Source organism: Prionailurus viverrinus, chromosome B2, assembly GCF_022837055.1.
Source record: "Prionailurus viverrinus isolate Anna chromosome B2, UM_Priviv_1.0, whole genome shotgun sequence".
Classification (NCBI taxonomy): domain Eukaryota; kingdom Metazoa; phylum Chordata; class Mammalia; order Carnivora; family Felidae; genus Prionailurus; species Prionailurus viverrinus.
Window position 1 is genome coordinate 34,379,114 of NC_062565.1, and position 19,831 is coordinate 34,398,944.

General features: G+C 49.2%; 1 protein-coding gene and 1 long non-coding RNA gene across 4 annotated transcripts; one reads left to right on the top strand and one right to left on the bottom strand.

Annotated features, from left to right (window-relative positions):
- Positions 1-768: 768 nt before the first annotated feature.
- Positions 769-6,778, bottom strand: LOC125166763 (uncharacterized). The gene is made up of 4 exons (XR_007152528.1): positions 6,697-6,778; positions 6,105-6,275; positions 4,447-4,594; positions 769-813 (listed from the first exon to the last, which is right to left on the bottom strand). It is a non-coding gene; the product is annotated as an uncharacterized LOC125166763 (long non-coding RNA).
- On the top strand, positions 6,452-18,414 carry ARMC12 (armadillo repeat containing 12). 3 transcript variants are annotated; one of them, XM_047860784.1, is made up of 6 exons: positions 6,461-7,256; positions 7,859-8,004; positions 8,221-8,355; positions 15,335-15,508; positions 15,651-15,722; positions 18,030-18,413. In XM_047860784.1, exons 1-6 carry the CDS (start codon positions 7,013-7,015, stop codon positions 18,360-18,362), a joined length of 1,104 nt encoding a protein of 367 aa, XP_047716740.1. In that variant the 5' UTR covers positions 6,461-7,012; the 3' UTR covers positions 18,363-18,413. The 3 variants fall into 3 exon arrangements, with proteins under 3 accessions (XP_047716743.1, XP_047716740.1, XP_047716741.1); XM_047860785.1 differs by having other exon boundaries at positions 6,463-7,175; positions 18,030-18,412; XM_047860787.1 differs by lacking the exon at positions 15,335-15,508 and having other exon boundaries at positions 6,452-7,256; positions 18,030-18,414.
- The last annotated feature ends 1,417 nt before the right edge of the window (positions 18,415-19,831 follow it).

Sequence of the window (19,831 nt, forward strand, 5' to 3'; positions counted from 1 at the left end):
GATATAGGGCAAGAAGATCTCCTCCACCTCTGTCCTTGGCTGACCCAGAGTTTAGAGTCTCTTCCTGTCCCCTCCCCTCAAAACCACGAGGCCCCTGAAGATTTCCTCAGAGGGAGGGAGAAGCAGGTGGGGAGGTGCTTTGAAGCCTGAGACCCTGCTTTTCTGCCTTCCCCACCCTCCCACCCAAAGCCACAACAAAGACCCATGAATCCTGCCACCCAGCCACAAAGCTTCTCCTTCCTCTGCTGTGCCTGCTGTCCCCTGTGGTCTGGTAGGGCCTTGGTGAGGATGACAGCCCGGGGCAGGGAGCTCAGATGGCAGCCCAGAGCAGGACTCTTCCTGGAGGTGGAGACCTGTCCCACACCCCAGCCTCCTGGGGTGTCTGCAAGGTGCCCCAGGGGACACGCTGTGCCTGGCGTGTGCCAGGGCTGGCAGGGAGGGGCTCCGTCCTCTGCTGAGTTCCAGGAAAGGCCCTGGCAGTCAGCACAGGCCTGGGCTCCAGGGCCTTTGAGGGTGGGGCTGGGGGAGGGACCCCAGGCAGCTGAAGTGCCTCACCTGGGCCTCATGCCCCTGGGCCATCTGATGGCATCTCTGGCATCCTCTGAGGAAATGGATGCCAATGCAGGCCTGGGCCATGGACCCCCTTCCCACACATAGAGTCATATTTCCCACATGTGTGCTCGCCCAGCCAAAGCTCACAGAATCTCCCAGCCAGGAGGTACCTCAATGTTGTCAACTCCAATCTTCTACCTGGTATATGAAATCAGTCCAGGATATCCCAGGCCAGTGATGGTTCTGGAGCTGTTTGCACACCTGTAGTGACAGGGACACTCTCAAAAGACAGCCCACTGCCCTTCTCCAAGTCCAGTCACCTACAGGACACTTGCCCTCGCATGGCCTGGAAGTGACTGAACTCATCCTCCTGTCCCTCACACCAGCTCTTCCCCGTTACCCACTGTGGGCTCTCCCATCCCCCAGACTCACCACCAAGGTGGGTTAATTTTTAACTAGTTTCTCTCCTTCCCCATCCTGTATCTGATCCACTACCAAATTCTTCCCTTTGTTGCTTTTATTGCAAGATGTATCGTTCCTTATTTTTCACATTCACCGCTTCCTCTCTATCCCCATAGATTCCACCTTTGGCCCAAATGCCCACAGCCTCTGTCACACTGTCCTTTCTGACCTAGGATTTTCCTTTCTCCTACTGGAATAATCTTTCTAAAACGCTGTTTAGTGTGTATGTTTTCAGCTTCAGATTCCTCAAACGCTGGGCATACCAGCTGTTAACCTGTGTGTTCCATAAGAAGGGACCCAGATTAATTCATGGTGCGCCCAGACCACAGAGTCCAACCCTGGGCCTGTTACATAGCAGAAGGGCAGCAAATGACCTATCCACTTGGTTGTGCTGACTTGGTGACCCCATTACCCTGGAGTCTGTTGGTTCCTCATGCTCGCTCAGGCCCTTTTGTTTTGAAAAGTCCCTGTTTTTTATTTACCAAATCTTCAGAGAGGGGTGGGGAAGGGAGAGGCTGACATCCGAGTTAGCATCAGGGAGTTTGTGCGAGGTGCCAACTGCAAAGACCTTGAGTGCACAGTGAAATGAATGAGTGCAGCTGCCTGCTGGGATCCTCTGCTTTGGTAAGACACAGAAAATCACTGAGGAGGGTGGAAGGCAGAAAGGTGAGTGGGTGCAACCAGTGACTTTGGGTTTATAGACGGATCTTTTCACCGTTGGAGATTGCAGCCTGCCTAACTCTGGGTCCCTGGTCTGATGCCCGCAGATCGTTCTCTTTCTTGGCAGCAGATCGTACACACACACGCACACACACACTTTCTCTCTCCCTCCTGGTGATCCTGACCCCCAACATTTCAACATCTACCTCCTGCAGGAAGGCTCTGATACTCTATAAGCCATTTCGATCGTTTTGTCAACTTCCCTCTGAGCCCTGTGAGCTGCCTTCAATCTCTTCTCTATTTTATCGCTTACTTATGTCCCGTAATACTTTCAACCCCATTGATTATAATCTCTTTCATGGCAGGGATAGTATCTTTCATTTATTTATTTAATATAATCTATTTGTTTAGAGAAGGGAGCATGAGATAGGACACTTTGACTTTGGAGGCCACATAAGCCTGGATCTGGATTCCAACACTTAGCTGTTTGGCCTTGGACAACTCTCTCAACCTCTGAACCAGTGTCTTCATCTGTAAAAGTCACTAGTGATACTTACCTTGCAGAACGAGGGGCAAAGACTACAGAGAATACAAAGGGCCCAAAAAAGTGCCTGTTGCATAGTGATCAGACAATAGTTGGTCTTCATTCCCTGCACGCTGGGAGCCTTCCCTGAATTGGGGGACAAACTTCCTTAACTAGCCTTCCCCCCCATACTGGAACACTTTTTAATCATTACACTGGTTCCACAGACGTGACCCGGGGCGCAAGGCCATCCTACCCTAACTAACAATAACGGGTGAGGGCAGGGTTCAGACCCTGAGCCACCATAGCCCAGTGCCTAAGCATGGCGCCCAGCAGAGCTCAAGCTCAATGAACGTTTGTTGAATGAACAGAACCGGTCCTCCCTTCGGTTTCTTGCAGCATCAGCGAGTGAGGAAGCAGATTGAAAAGCCCGCCCCCGCAGACTCCCCACCCCCACCTGGGTCCCAAAGCCTCCAGTAGCCTCCTTTCTCTAAGGTCTCTCCTTCTCCAGCCCGCTTCCCCCACCCCGGTTGCCTTGGAAACAGTGACGTGTGCATGCGGGGCGTGAGCCCTCTCCATCCTCTCCTGGAGCCCCTGGCCCCTGCCTACTCAGACCCCGGCAGATGATGAGATTAGGGGTCCTCGACCCTACCGCCCGCCTCCCGTCCCGGTGCTAGCCACGCCCACAGGGCCGCCCCCCGCGGGCGCGTAGCTCGCTCCAGTGCGGGCGCCCCACCCCCAGCCCGCCCGGCGCCGGTGAACTGGCGGGGGTCTGGAGAATGCCGGCTTCGGCCTCTGGGATCCCTTCCCACTCCTTCACCCCTGGCGGGCCAATGGATCCCGAGAACGCGGGCCGGCCCGCCCCTTCCCGGTCAGCCCTCGAGCGCGCTCCGCGTCCTGGGGGGTAGGCGGGAAGGGTGGGAGCCCCCGGGGCGCCCGAGCGCCGCGGAGCGCGGGAGAGCAGGGGTTAAACAAGGTGCCGGCGCCGGGCGCGGCGGGAGTGGGGGAAGGGAGCGAAGGGAAAGTGAGAGCGGGGGCGGCGGGGGGGCGGGGGGGGGGGACGGGAGCGAAAGAACATCCTGTGCCCGTCGCCGGATGCGCGCCTGGGGAGGAGGTAGTCCGGGGAGGGGGGGAGCTAAGCGGGGAGGCCCGGGGCGGGGAAAGGCTCGGCCTCCGCCCCCCACCCGGCCCTCCTCCTCTGGGGGCGCCAATCTCAGTGCTTTCGCCGCGTTTCTCCTTGTCCCCCGGCTTCCGCTGGAGTAACGAGCTACAGAGAGGCCCCCGAATCTGGTTCCTGGGCCTGGGTAAGAGCCAGCTGGGGAGGGGACGGTCTCGGAAAGCGTGGGGTCCACGGCAGGGCACGGGCCGCACCCCCTGCCTTTCGTCTCTCCACTTTCTGGCTTTCTGCCTGGAGGAGCTCGCACGGATGGATTGCCCCCTGCTCACCAAGGGTCGCAACATAAATTCTGTCATTCAAGTTCTGACAGCAGCACTTCCTGGTAGTTGGTAGGTGTCAGTAAACCCATATTCCGGAGGAGGAAACACAGGCTCAGATTATGGGATTTGCCCAAATCCAAGCCCATCGGACTCCAGTGAACGTTCCAATATACAGTAGGCTAATTTCCCCTTGGTTTCTCCTGTGCATACAAGCGCTGATCCCCTCCACTGTCCCCCGCCATAAAGACCTAGCACTGTGTCTTGCACAGTAGGCCGCCAATAGCGTAATAGGCTTTTTAAATTAACTCGGTTGAAACACTCATTACCAGGGCTTCGTAGGTTGGGGTTTCGTAGGTGGGGAATGGGCTGGGGGAAAGAGCCCTCCTGGTTTAAGTATTCTGGGGGGCTTCAGAGAGGCTCCAGAGTTGTTCAAGGCAATTAAATGGGTCAGGGGAGTTGAGATTGATTAGCCTGAAGAAGAGGGGTGGGGCGGGTAGAGGTGAATGTCTTTCAGGTATCACTGAGACCCACCATCTATGTGCTCACTGCCTTCCCACGCCCAACGTTTTTGTCCAGGTGAAACCTGCTTATAATAGTAATTGTAGTTGACATTTGATGGGCCCTGGGCACTGTTTCAAGGATTTAATCCTCACAAACCATCCCAAGAGGCAGACATTATTATTACCATTTTCCAGGTGGGGAAAGTGGGATACAAAGAGAGCGCAAAGCTAAGTCAGTGGCCAAACTGGTTTTGAACCCTGGTGGTCTGGCTCGAGCCCACACTCTCCTTCACTAAACTAAGTTGCACCTACCATGATGGGAACATCAGCTTTGAGAGTAGAAAGCCAGTGCAGATGGCAGAGAGGTGTGTGCTGGGTCAGCCCTCGTGTTTTGCCTTGGTCAGGATAGGAAAGAAACTTGGGGCTGGTTGTGTGTATCTGGAATCTCAGACTTCTCTGTCTGGATTTGACAGAAAGCAAAATAAGAAAACAAAAGCCAAGTTCCTACAAAGTTGCATCTTGAACTTATGCACCCTAAGAACACTCAAAACACAACTACCATCTATTATCACTATCATTTCGTAAAAGCAAGCGCATTTTAATTCTCAAAATAAGAAAGACCTCCTCTGAATCAAAAGCAGTCATTCCCAAGAAAAGACAGTCATTGACTTTACACCAACAAATGGACGTTCCTCTGTAATTTTTTTTTCACGGTGCTGTGGACTAGTGAGAATGTCACTCTGGGCATGGCCTCTGCCTCTTGGTCCCTGTGTATCATCTAAGAGCAGAACCAAGAGAAGTGTGCTTTAGGTGTAGCAGGAAGGAGTTGGGTTAAAGCCAAAAGAGGATGCTTTTTTTTTTTTTTCTCTTTAAAGAACAGGTGAGCGCTGCATTTACGTAGGAAGTGAGGGTTGCACAGTCAAGCCCACGGACTAGAGAGGCCAGTAGCCCTGGTTTCTACCCCAGAGGAGGGCAGCAACCTTGTTCTGAAGGATCTACCCTCAAATCCACCAGGGTAGCCTTAGAACCTAAAGCAGTCCCATCAGGCAGCCATTTCCTGCCTGGAGTCCATGGGGCATGACAGGTGGTTCCATGGCAGCAGGGAGGCCTCCAGGGGCCTCTGTCACCCCTCATCACAGAGTCCATGTAGTCACCCACCTTGGGTGACTTGGGTAGAGTGCTTGGGTAGGAATGACCCTTGAGGAGGGCCGAGGACAGAAGAGAGGAAAGGAAGAGAATGACCACCTAGGAGTGTTGCCTGTAGCCCAGGGTGTGCGATGTGAAGGCTCTGAGTGGACGGGCCCGGCTGGCTGCAGCCTCCTTGGGGATGCTACTTTCCTATTTCCTCACATCCTTCAAGTCCAGGTGTAGCCCAGGACCTAGACCCTTCTAACAGGAGCTTAAACCCAGGCAGGTGAAGCCCTCTTCTGGTACAATGGTGCTCAGTGCTGGCTCTGGGCCTGAGCCTGGCTTGGGGTTTGTCACTTCCCTGTTTTGTACTAGGAGGCAAGGCCAGAGGGGACAAGCAGGGAAAGGGGAGAAAGAGGGAAGGCTCTAGTCTCACCTGCCCTATCCTGTTGGTGGAGACCAAGTCCTCCGAAGTCGAACTCTCATTTTCTGGGATGGTGGCATTTTCTCTACAGGAGGCCTCAAGCCTCATCTCCCTGTGTAGGGGTGGGGCAGGGCACTGGGTTGTGGTTCTCCCAGATTTAGGCCTCCATCGTTTATTTATTTTTAAGTTTCTTTGAGAGAGTGTGTGCACATGAGCAGGGGAGGGGCAGGGGGAGAAAGAGGGGAGTGAGAGAGAGAATCCCAAGCAGGCTCCACACTGTCAGCCCAGAGCCCGATGCAGGGCTCGAACCCACAGACTGCAAGATCATGGCCTGAGCTGAAATCAAGAGTCGGATGCTCAACCGACTGAGCCACCCAGCCACCCCTTAGACCCCCATCATTTAAAGGCACACACCTACCCAAGTTTTAATCCTGGAGTTATAGAATGGTAAATCTGGATCCTCTCAGGTTGCAAATGCACAAACTGAGACCCAGACATGGGCAATCTCGTCCTCCTCCAGGGTCACACCGGTTGGGCCTGGAGTGCCTATGTAACCAGATTCTTGCTCACTCTGGGTTGGATTTTGACACTGTTGACAGAAGTCATGATTTTGACACTGTTTGACAGAAGTCATGATTTGAGCCCCTCCTAAGTACAGGACTCTATCAGATGTTGCAGATGCCGAGAGAGCTGCCCTCAAGAGCTTTTGGCCAGACAGGTCCCCACTACAGGGGGAACTACAGTTGCTGGAAGGTGAGTTTGCCTCAAGACTGCGAAACTTTACAAAGTGCTCCCCTTGATGGAAGGGGGCCCTGCCTGCAGAAACACCCAGATGCCCAGCAGTCAATCCACGGTGAAGAAATCAAAGATGAGAGGCCAGGGAGTGAGGGAACAGGGTTGCCAGTTGGGCACACCCGACGCCCCTCCCAGAAACTTCCCAAGGAACAAGCCCAGAAATTGGGCCTCTGCTGCCCTCTAATGGAGGAAAGCCAGACTCTAGAGCTGCCTACCGGGGCCCAGCCGTCCTGGCTCTCCTAAAGAAAAGGGGACGTGAAGGACCTTCCTGCCCCCAGAATTTTTATTCCCCTAGAGTCTCGAGCTTCATTTCCTACAGCCTCAGAAGCTGAAACTTCTCTCCTTCCAAGCGCCCCTGGCCATCTTGTTTCCCGATCACCACCCTCCATCCTGTTTCCCCAGTTTCCTTTGTTGCCCAGGTTCTGATTCTGGTACCCTGGTTCCCGGCCCTGCCAGAGTTCTGGTTCCAGAAGGCCCTTGCCAGGTGCCTTGGGCCTAGCTCCCACCTGGGAGCAAGGCAGCGCTGAAGACATGGGCATGAGCGTCCCCCAGTGCCTGGGGCAACTGCACATCCGCAAGGGCGTAGTGGGCTTGGCCACAGGTGCTGGGTTCATCTACCTGCTCTACAAGGCCATCAAGGCTGGCATAAAATGCCAACCGCCCCTCTGCACCACCTCACCAATCTGCATCGCCCGTGAGTGTCCGGGCCCTGGGGAGAGGGCTCTGCCCCAGGAGGCACCTGCTCCGGAGGCCTCCAGTGTGGGAGGGCCCAAAGGTGACTCCTCCAAGCTCCTCTCTCCTTCCTCTTTCTCTCCTCCATCTTCCTCAAACCCGCCCTAGAGATGCTAGCACAGAGTCCCCAGGAAGTAGATGGCTCTCCAGGACTGCTCTGGCAGGTCTCCGAATTTGACACTCACTCTAGCCCCCAGGATGCCACTGCTTGGAAGCTTGGCATCAGCAGTTCTTCCTAAGGGAACGGTGGGGGCACCTACATGCCCAGAACCTCCACCGGTCCATAGGACAACTTTGTGCCGAGTAGAAAAAGGCACCCTTCTGCCAGACTTTTTGATTGCCATCTGTTGGAATATCGTTGCCATATACCGATTATAACGAAATACCACATATGACTGCCATATGCCAGGAAATTGTTATAGTAAACACAAAACTATGACATTTAGGATACAAACGATACATCATTAGACGAAGTGCCCTGGTGCACAGCTCAGCTGTCTGTGGCGGTCCTGCACGTAGCAAGAAGGCCTCTCTTCAGAAAAAGGAAGACAGTCTTGTCCCCAGCTCCCTCTCCCCCAGTTCCCAACCCCATTCTCTGACCACTCCTGAGTCCCCAGCCTGAACCTGGCTGGGGTGGCTGTCTAGGCCTGGCAATCGAGCGAGAGCGGCACGGGCGGGACTCAGGTGAGCTCCGGAGGCTCCTCAACTCTCTGGAGTACAAACAGGATGAGTACGCCAAGAGCATGATCCTGCACAGTATCACGCGCTGTGTGTACTTGCTGGAGGCCGAGGTGAGGGAAAGGAAGCAGGAAGTCCCTCCCAACCAGCCCGGCCCCCGGGGGCTACGGCCGATCCCTGCCCCCTTGGCTGGACAGACTGTGTCCTGAGACCTGTCTCTCTGGCTGCTGGCGGGAGGGGTCGTGCTGAGGGGCCTTGGTAACATGGGGGGCTGTGGGCCCAGGACACCTGCTTCTCCTGCCTCTTCTGTCTCTCTTGGCACACTCTAGGCCTCTGCTTGTACTACTGATGACATCGCATTGGTGGGCTCCATGCTGGATGACAAGGACAACAGTGTCAAAATCCAAGCTCTGAACACACTTAAAGCTTTCTCTGGCATCAGAAAATTCAGGCTTAAAGTCCAGGTGAGCAAAAGCAAGCGGTGGGGTGGACCACACAGGCTGTCCACAGACCGTGGGTTCTTTAATAGGCATGGGGTAAATAAATGGTCATGCTCCGGAAGTTTTGGGGTCCGATTTTCCTCGTAATCAAGTGAGAAAATGGTGGTCAGATTCCCGGCAGGATCATAAAAGCCTTTGAATATCAGGCTGAAACTGAACTAGGGTGCTAGGAGTATCTCTGAGTCCCAACTAGCAGAAAGCCCCAAGGTTCTTTCTGATACCATCCCATCCGACAACACCAATGGGGTGTCCTATGATGCAACTGCATTCTGACACTGTCTACGTGGAGTTAGTGCAGACCCCACAGATAAAGGATTCAGCCCCACGAGACTGCCTCCCACGTCACATGCCAGTCACAAGTGCCAGTACACTTAGCTATAAATTTGGACTTCCTCCTCTGGTTTGAGAATTCACTAGGAAGACTCACAGAACTCAGGAAAACACTTTACTTACATTTACCAGTTAATTATAAACGGAGGAGGAGCCAGATGGAGGAGATGCATAGAGCAAAGTATGGCGGGGGGAAGGGTGCAGTGTTTCCATGCCTTCTCTAGGTGAGCCACCCTCCTGGCACCTTGATGTGTCCACCAACCTGGAAGTTCTCCGAGCCCTTTTTAGGGGTATGTGTGGAGGTTTCAATATGTAGGTGTGATTGATTAATCATTGGCCATTTGTGATTAAACTCAATCACTAACCCCTCCCTTCTTCAACCCCCTTAATCATGGCTTGGCCTTTCTGGCCACCAGCATCCCCATCTGGAAGCTATCTATCATCCACAAGAGTCACCTGCTTGACATAAACTCCGGGGTAATGCAGAAGAACTTACTATGAAAAGCAAAACACCATTCTATCAGTCAAATGCAAGGATTTTAGGAGTTCTGTGCCTAGAACCAGGGACAAAGACCAGATCTATCATATCACCCACCCTCTGCTGTGTTGGTCTGATGCTGGTGGCTGGGCCACTGATGCCTTCACTACTACCATATAGAGAAAATACAAGCCACCACACGTCCCCAGGTTTACCTGTTTTCACACCCATCCTTTCCTGCTTTCCCGCTGATGCCATGGGAAAATGGCTTTCTTCCTGTCTGTGGTCAATGTTAGTCTCAGTACTGGATCCCATCCCCTTCTTTGAGGACTTCTTTCCTTAATTAGACTCTTTGATATGCTCCCCTCAACTCCTTCCCATTAATTCAACATGCTCTAATCCTTCCAATCCTAAAAAAACACCGTCCCATAAAAGAGAACCCTTCTTCCTTGACCTCCAAATTTCTGTCTAGCAAATGATCTCTCCTAATTAAAAATAAATATAAAAAACTTACAAATATTTTATATGTGTACGGTAGAAAGAACTATAAACAAAACACACGTAACCAAAACCCAGGCTAAGAAATCTGACATGACCAACAGCTTAGATGCTCCAGTTGCTCCCCTCCCCGACAATCCCAACCAGAGGCAATTATTTCCTCCATTTTGTGCATCTGTTCCTTGATTTCTTTATAGTTTTACCATATATTCGGGTATCATTCTGGCAACGCGAGGTAGTTAATAATAGGCAAAATGTAGTTTGGGATGTTTTTAAGCTGCAACATATCTGGAAGTGTGCAGTTTGTATTCTGTGGTTTGCCTTCCCCCCAGCACTGAAAGATTCATCTTTATTGGTGTGGGTAGCTCTGTTTCCTTGTTGTCTGCTGCTGTATAGTACTCTAGTTCATGAACATCCTGTGATTGTATTTATCCATTTGCCCATGGGTAGGCACTTAAATTGTTTCTACATTGTGCCATGAGCATTCTTGTATACATCTCCCTTGAGGATATAGGAGACTTTCTCTAGGATGTGTATGTATGCAGGCGTGGGATGGCTGGATGAAAGGGTATGCCCAACTTTTCAAAAAGGGTTGTATTAATTTACAGCCTGTACTGGCTCTGCATGAATATTCCAGTTGCATTATATTCTCCCCGCCAAAACTTGGTATTTTCACACTTTAAATTTTTTGCATCAAACTTTTTTGAGGAGGGGCACTTGGCTGGCTCAGTCAGTAGACCATGCTTGACCTTGAGGTCATGAGTTCAAGCCCCATATTGAGCATGAAGCCTACTTAAAAAGAAAGGAAGGAAGAAAAAATTGGGGGGGGGGGGTTGGGGGGAAGGTCTCTAGGTCTCCACTTGCTGGCTGCCTCTGCTTTATCCCTCAGCTCTCTCAGTTTCCCTAAGTCTGTAATTCTCAAACATATCAATTGCCTGCAGAGCTGTTTAACATTGAAGATTTCAGGACCCCACACCTAGAGAGTCTAGCTGAGCTGGGGAGCTATGTTTTTCACAAGCCCCCCCCCCCCAGAAGATTCTGACGCAGCTGGTCTGGGCAACACTTTCCCCATCGTATCCTGAGGACCTGATCCCTATTCTCTGAGTAAAAGCAGCCAATCAGTTTTCATCTGGATGCACTTTCCTGCATCTCTGTCCGTAGCCTGGGGACTCCCTTGACCTCCAGACCCATGGCCAGCTGCTCCACTTAGACATCCTAGTGGCCCTCAGCATGTCCAAAATGGAGCTTGCCCCTGTTCCCTAAGTTAGACCACCCTTTCCAGAGGGATCTGGTCCCATCAACCCCCTGCTTGGTCTTCCTTAAAGCTCTTAGCATAAAGATCACAGTCCTTCACTTCCTTGCCCCAGCCCCAGCCATTCACATTGTATGTTTCATGCTCTTCTGCTCCCTGGCCCTTGCACCGGCTGTTCCCTCTGCCTGAAACACCACACCAGATGTGCTCTTATCTGTCCTTCAGCTCTTAGTGGACAACACGGGGTTGGGGCAGGGAGAGGCAGGTACCAGTGGGAATGCTGTGACCCTCACTCCACGATTCTTGCCCCCCTCTTACATGGCTCACAAAAGTACAGCTTGTGGGATTCTCAGTCCTTGGTAATATCTCTCAGTCCAAGCATCTTACGTCTTGGAAGTCAAGATCCCTTTATGCATTCAACAAATGTATATGAAGTACTTTGTGTTTAAGCACTGGAGACACAACAGTGAGCACAACAGGAAAGATCTCAGTCCCAGTGGAAGCTTATATTCTAGCAGGGCAAGGCAGGCAATACACAAATTAGTGAAATCTATGGTATATTTCACGTAACAAGTGCAACGGAGAAAAATAAAGAAGGATGGTAAGGAAGCAGGTATGGGAGCTTCCTATACAGTTTCAAAGGAGAAAACCTTTGGGACTTAGAGCTTGATGAAGGGTTCATAGAAATAGAAATAACACGAAAAGCATGATCTATAAGAGAAAAAGTCGATACATTGGACTTCATCAAAACTAAAAGCATTTGCTTTGTGAAGAACCCTGTTAAGAGGATGAAAAGACAAGCTGCAGGCAGGGAGGAAACATTTGCAAAGCACATAGGTGACAAAGGACTCCTATCTAGATCATATAAAGAGCTCTCAAAACTCACTATTTAAAAAAATCTAAGTAGGGGCGCCTGGGTGGCTCAGTCGGCTGAGCGTCCGACTTCAGCTCAGGTCACGATCTCGTGGTCCGTGAGTTCGAGCCCCGCGTTGGGCTCTGGGCTGATGGCTCAGAGCCTGGAGCCTGCTTCCGATTCTGTGTCTCCCTCTCTCTCTGCCCCTCCCCCATTCATGCTCTGTCTCTCTCTGTCTCAAAAATAAATAAACGTTAAAAAAATTAAAAAAAAAATCTAAGTAGAAAATGGGCAAAAGACGTAGCGATATTGCACTGAAGAAGATCTATGAATTGCAAAGAAGCACATGAAAAGATGCTTAAAATCGGTAGACCTGAGGGAAACGTACTTAACGCTGCGGCGACCTATCACGACACACCTATTAAGTGTTCTAAACTCAAAATTTGTGACAGTACCAGATGCTGGCGAAGGCGGAGAGAGACTGGATCTCTTGTGCGTTGCTGGTGGGAATGTGAAATGGTACAGCAGCCATTCTGGAAAATAGTTTGGCAGGGGTTTTTTTTTTTTTGTTTGTTTTGTTTTTTGAAAAAATGAATTATATGTTTACCACACAACCCAGCAATTGCACTCTTAGGCATTTATCCTAGAGAAATGAAAACTTCTGTCTGCACAAAAACCTGTACACGATCTTATTCGTTGCCACTTTTCCTGTAATAGTTAAAAGCTAGAAACAAGCAAAATGTCTCTCAATGGATAGATGGTTAGACAAACTGGTAATCCACGCCATGGAATGCTAGTTGGAAACACAAGGGAGTGAAGTCTTGACACACACCACAACTTGGATCTCAAGGGCATCACACTGGGTGAGAAACCAATCTCAGAAGGTCCCAAAGTGTGATTCAATGTATGTAACATTCTCAAAGTGAAAAAATTGTAGAGATGGAAAACAGATTAGTAGTTGGGCCGCTTTGGGTGGGAAGGGGCAAATCTGACCGTAATGGAGTCCCAGGAGGAAGATCTTTGTGGTGATGGGATGCCGCTGATGGCATAATCCGTTGAGAGCAGTGGTGGTTACGTGAATCTACACACGTGATAAAATGACACAGCGCCAGACTCACACTTTGTGCCAACACCCATTTCCTCGTTTTGGTATCGTGTATAGTTATGTAAGGTGTGACCATTGAGGGAAACGGGGTGACAAGCACACAGGACCTCTCTGGGCTCTTTTTGCCACTTGCTGAGAATTTATAGTTATTTGGAAATTAAAAGTTTAAAAATATGTTGCACGTGCAGTGCTGTGGGGAATGGAATAAAGATGGGGGATAAGCAGGGCTGGGACGGGAGTGGTTGCAGTCTTAAAGAAGGGGGTGGTCAGGGAAGACCTCACGGAGAAGGTGGCATTAGCATAAAGTCTTCAAGGAAGTAAGAGAGGGAGCTATGACTACCTGGAGGGAGAGCATTCTAAGTAGAGGAAACAGCCTGCACAAAAACAAGATAAGTGTGTATCTGGCATGCTCAAGGAATGGCTAAGAGACCATTGTGATGGCAACCATGGGAGCCAAGGAGAATAGGTGATGAGGTCAAAGAAATAGTGGGGGGTGGGGGGGGGGAAGAGAGGGGCAGAGCATATGGGACCTTTCAAGCCACTATAAGGACTTCAGCTCTTACCCTGAACGAACTAGGGACTTGAGCCGAAGAGTGACGTGTGTAACACGTCTGCTATTCTGAAAATAGAGGCAGGGGGCGAGGATGGAAGCAGGGAGACAGGAGGCTCTTGCAGAAATCCAAGTGAGAAATCATGGTGGCTTGGAACAGGGTGGTAGAGAGGAGACGGTGAGGAGCAGCTTAACTGTTGATAGATTTAGAAGGTAGAGCCAACAGGATTTTTCTGAAGGATTGGAAAAAGTGGTGTGAAGAAAAACAAAGCACGGTAGTTAAAGAGGACCACTTTAAAGATTTTTGACCCGAGTAATTGGAACGGGGATGTAACCAACAGCAGAGACAGGGAAGATGGTGGAAGAAACAGGTTTGGGGACTGCATACGTGTTAACTTTGAAAGGTCTATTAAGCATTCTGGCAAGGGACGCCTGGCTGGCTAGGTTGGCAGAGCATGTGACTCTTGATCTCGGCATTGTGAGTTCGCGCCTCACATTGGATGTAGAGATCACTTAAAAAATAAAATCTTTAAAAATGGGGGTGGTTCATGCCGGTCAGAGTGGCTAAAATGAACAAATCAGGAGACAAGATGCTGGAGAGGATGTGGAGAAATGGGAACCCTCTTGCACTGTTGGTGGGAATGCAGACTATTGCAGCTGCTCTGGAAAACAGTGTGGAAGTTCCTCAAAAAATTAAAAATAGATCTACCCTATGACCCAGCAATAGCACTGCTAGGAATTTACCCAAGGGATACAGGAGTGCTGATGCACAGGGGCACTTGTACCCCAATGTTTATAGCAGCACTTTCAACAATAGCCAACTTATGGAAAGAGCCTAAATGTCCACCGACTGACGAATGGACAAAGAAGATGTGGTTTATATATACAATGGAATACTACTTGGCAATGAGAAAGAATGAAATCTGGCCTTTTGTAGCAACGTGGATGGAACTGGAGGGTATTATGCTAAGTGAAACAAATCAGACAGGGAAAGACAGATACCATATGTTTTCACTCACATGTGGATCCTGAAAAACTTAACAGAAGACCGTGGGGGAGGGGAAGGGGGGAAAAGTTACAGAGAGGGAAGGAGGCAAACCATAAGAGACTACTGAGAACAAACTGAGGGTTGATGGAGGTGGGGGAGAGAGGAAAGTGGGTGATGGGAATTGAGGAGGGCACTTGTTGGGATGAGCACTGGGTGTTGTATGGAAACCAATTTGACAATAAATTTTATATATATATATATATATATATATATATATATATATATATATATATATATATAAAAGGAGGTGGTTGTGGTATGCCTGGGTGGCTCAGCTGGTTAAATGTCTAACTCTTAATTTTGGCTCAGGTCATGATCCTAGGGTCAAGATATTCTCTCTCTCTCTCTCTCTCTCTCTCTCTCTCTCCCCCTCCCTCTCTGCCCTTCTCTCCTGCTCATGCTCTCTCTCTCAAAAATAATAAAATACTCTAAAAAGCATTCTGGGTTGAGGTAGAATTGGGACCTGAATATATGAATCTGGAGTTCAGGGAGAGGTCTGGGTTGGAGACAGAAAGCTGAAAGGCATCAGCATCAATTGTATTTAACACTGTGAGTCTGGATGATATCACTAAGGGAGAGATGGAGATAGAGAAGAAAAGGTTAGGCCTAAGAACCAGGAAAGACTTCTGTGGACGAGAAGCCAAGGGGAGAAAGGAGGTAGGAGTGGCCTAAGAGGTCAAATAACAAGAGTGTAAGTTAGAGGGAATTGTCTACTGGGTTTGGCTCAGGCATCATGGGTGGGGCAGGGAAGAGTGAAGGCAGAGGCTGGGACAGTGTTGGGGATCACCACATAAAAGCAGATCCTTCTCCCCCCACCCCCATCCCCCAGGAACACTCCATCAAGGTCCTGGAACTGATCGCCAGCATCTGGGATTCGGAGCTGCACATTGCAGGCCTCAGACTCCTCAACAACCTCCCACTGCCTGACTATGTGCATCCACAGCTGAGACGGGTGATGCCTGCCTTGATGGAGATCCTGCAGTCGGACTATATCCTGGCACAGGTGCCTGAGGACCGTGGCCCAGGCCCTGCCACTCCTGACCAGCCCTGCACCAGCACCTAGAGGGAGGAACAGGGATTTGTGCATTCCCTGCTCGGGCCCAGAGTAATCTGCCTTCTCATGTTTTGCTCTTTCTTTTATTCAGGTGCAAGCCATTCGATTGCTGAGCTACCTGGCACAGAAGAACGACCTTCTCTATGATATTCTCAACTGCCAGGTGAGAAAGGAACTGAAGAAGGGTTGACGGATACCAACTCAGATATTGGGGAAGGAAGAATCATGGATTCCCCAGGCAGACTTAGCCCTAACAAGATCGTCTTGTTTCTCTTCACGCCTTTGAACTAGATATGTTGAAAAACATCCCCTCTTCCATTCTCCCAATAGAATAGAATTCATTTTGTTAGGAGGAAGATTCTCCTTTAAAGGGCTTTCTGAACTCTGAGAGCCAGGAATCCAGGGGACAAAACAAAAGACAATGTAGGTATTTTCATATTAGACAAGAGTTACTTATAACAAAAACCATTATTAGGAATAGACAGGGTCACTACATAATAATTAGGTCAGAAGGATAAAGTAACTCTTAACTTATATGAACCTAATAACATAACGTCAAAATTTATATGGCAAGGTGCGCCTGGGTGGCTCGGTCGGTTAAGCGTGCTACTTCGGCTTAGGTCATGATCTCATTGTTTGTGAGTTCCAGCCCCGCGTCCAGCTCTGTGCTGACAGCTCAGAGCCTGGAGCCTGCTTTGGGTTCTGTGTCTCCCTCTCTCTCTTCCCCTCCCCCACTTGCATTGTGTGTGTGTGTCTCTCTCTCTCAAAATAATAAACATTAAAGAAAATTTAAAAAAAAATTATATGGCAAAAACTTGATAAAATTACAAGGAAAACATTTTTTCCTCTTTCTTCAGTTTTAGTGAGGTATAATGGACAGATAAAATTGTAAGATATTTAAAGTGTACATAGTGGTGATTTGATATAATATAGATAATACATTGTGAAAGGATTGTCATTATCTAGTTGATTAGCAAACATATCTATCACTTCACATATTTACCTTTTGTGTGTGTGAGAACATTTAAGTTCTCTCAGCAAATTTTGATTATATAATACAGTGTTATTAACTCTAATCACCATGTTTTACATCAGATCCTCAGACCTTATTTATCATATAGCCGAAAGTTTATATCCTTGTACCAATGTCTCCCTATTTCTTCTACACTGCCAGCCCCTGGCAACCATTTTTCTATTCTGTTTCCGAGTGTGACTTTTTTTTTTTTTTTTTTTTTAAGTTTCCACCAATAAGTGATACCATGCAGTATTTGTTTTTCTCTGTCTGGCTTATCTTACTTAGCATAATGTCCTCAAAGTTCATCCATGTTGTCGCAAATGGTAGGATTTTCTTTCTTCTCACGGCTGAATCATTCTAAGGAAAAAACTGACACATTTCCACCACAATGGAAGATTTGGGAGATTTTAATTATTTTTTCAGCAATTAATAGATAAAAACCAAAAACTAGTAAGGGTATATTTGCTGTGAATAACTTAAATAAGCTTGAGCCACTAGACACACCTACAATTGTAAAGAACACTTCACAATTAGTAAATGCACATTCATGTCAAACACACAACATATTTTTAAAAATTGGGGCACCTGGGTGGCTCAGTTGGTTAGGCGTCCAACTCTTGATTTTGGCTCAGGTCATGATCCCAGGGTCATGGGATCGAGCCCCATATTGGGCTTAGCGCTGGGCATGAGCCTGCTTAAGATTTTCTCTCTCTCTGGGGCGCCCTGGGTGGCTCAGTCGGTTGAGCGTCTGACTTCTGCTCATGATCTCACAGTTTGTGAGTTTGAGCCCCACGTGGGGCTCTGTGCTGATGGCTCAGAGCCTGGAGCCTGCTTCTGATTCTGTGTCTTCCTCTCTCTCTGCCCCTCCCCCGCTCATGCTCTGTCTCTCAAAAATGAATAAACGTTCAAAAAATAAAAAAAAAAAAAGATTTTCTCTGTCTCTCTCTCTCCCTCTACCTCTCTGCCTCTCTCTCTCACAAAAAAAAATATATTATTTTTTAAAAATGTGAGACAGAAAGAACATGAGCAGGGGATGGGCAGGGAGAGAGAGGGGAGGACAGAGAATCCAAAGTGGGCTTTGAGCTGACAGCAGCAAGTCTGATGCGGGGCTCAAACTCACCAACCACGAGATCAAGACCTGAGCCGAAGTCAGATGCTCAACCAACTGAGCCACCCAGGCACCCCAAAATAAAAATATTTATAAAAATTAACCACATGATAAGCTTTAATATTTGACTCAACAGATTTCCCAGCATCAATGTTATGATCATATCTCTCATGTTTTATGACCGCATTGCCATTGTGTTAGAGAATGATAATGAAAGGAAAACTACAAAAATCCTACTCAGTTGAATCTGAAGCTTAGGTACTGGGGAGCTGAGGCAATAGGAAGATGGAGGAACTTTAGAACTTGTCTTGGATTTCTTTGCCATTGTCGCTCCGCTCCCGTCACAGGTGCATGCCAACTTCCTGAACCTGTTTCAGTCCACACAGCCAGGGAGTCTGCTGTTTGAGGTCCTGGTGTTTGCCGAGCGGCTAAGTGAGGGCCGGAATTCACCCCACTACCGTGCCGTGAAGTGGCATTACAACGAACAGTCGCTGCACGAAGCTCTTTTTGGGGATGAGTCGCGCCTGGCAGACCGGCTCCTCGCTCTGGTCATCCACCCTGAGGAGGAGGTTCAGATCCAGGCCTGCAAGGTCATAGTCAGCCTGCAGTGCTCCCAGGATGTGGGAGTCCGGCCCTCCGTCTGCCAGCCCAGCCGTTCCTACTTTAATAGCGGGGAATAAAATTAAGGAGAGCCAATAAATGACTATGGGAGAAAAGCATGAGGAGCAGTTTCTGTTTAGGGCCTTCCAGGGGCTGGGTGGGGATTTCAGCCGGCCTGATTGCTACATGGAGCATGGCAAAGCATGGGTGCATCTCCCAGAACACGTCCCCACTTCTCTGCTTAGGGGACAGATTCCCTTCTGCCCCTGCTGCTTTTAAAATTTGAATGTGGAGCCAGTGCTTTAAGGGAGTTTTAGGGAGAAGGCACGTCTTGGGGGCAGAGGCCAAAGATAATCAGCAGGAGACAGTATTGCATGGGCTTACTCAGCACGGGCCAGGCTGTGCCACAGTAACAAACAGACTCCAAATTTTAGTGGCTTAAAAATGACAAAGTTTGTTTTTTTTTTTAATTTATTTATTCATTGGCGCAGAATGAGAGGGAGAGAGAGAGAGGAAGAATCCTAAGCAGGCTCCACACTGGCAGCACAGAGCCCGGCGTGAGGCTTGAACTCATGAACCGTGAGATCATGACCTGAGCTGAAACCAAGAGTCAGAGGCTTAACCAACTGAGCCACCCAGGTGCCCCGACAAGGTTATTTCTTATTCCTACTACATGCCTACAGCTGGGGCGGTAGAGGGACAGGTGTCTCTTCCAAATCCTCTTTTCTCTGTGGCCAAGGCTGAGGGTCGATCTTCACTGTGTATCTACAACTCCTAGAGAAGGAAAAGGGAAGGTGACAGTGATCACTGGCTCTTGAAAGTTACACCAGAGGGGCGCCTGGGTGGCTCAGTCGGGTAAGTGACCGACTTCAGCTCAGGTCACGATCTCCCGGTTGGTGAGTTTGAGCCCTGCGTCGGGTTCTGTGCTGACAGCTCAGAGCCCGGAGCCTGCTTCGGATCCTGTGTCTCGCTCTCTCTCTGCCCCTCCCCTCGTCACACTCTGTCTCTCTGTCTCTCTCAAAAATAAATTAACGTTATAAAAAAAAAAAAGTTACACCAGAAATGATGCTCGCACTTCACTAGCCATAGAGGGTAGGGGAGATCAGTCTTACTATGTGTCCAAGGAAGAACTGAAAATATTTGGTGGAAAAAGCATTAATGACAGAGATTGCAGGCATATTAGAAGAGTGAGAGCTCTGGAATCAGACTCTCAGGTTCAAATACAGCTCTGTCACGTACTGATTGTGTGACTTTAGGCAAGCCATGTACCCCATGTGAGCCTCAGTCCCTTCACCTATAAAATGACATATATAATAATCTATATAATGAGAGAACTTATCTCCTGAGGCTGTTGAGAGGATTACATGGGAGATGTGTGAGTTAGTGAATGTAAGACACAATGTTCTGCACGCGAAGGATATTCACCAAAGATCGAAGATTGAGAGAGTGAAAGATTGACACTGGAAAGGTCCTAGAGAGCATTGAGTCCTGTGTGTCTGCAGACCAGTCTCTTTGGGTTGCAGGCACCAGGGAGTCCCAGAACTCTCTA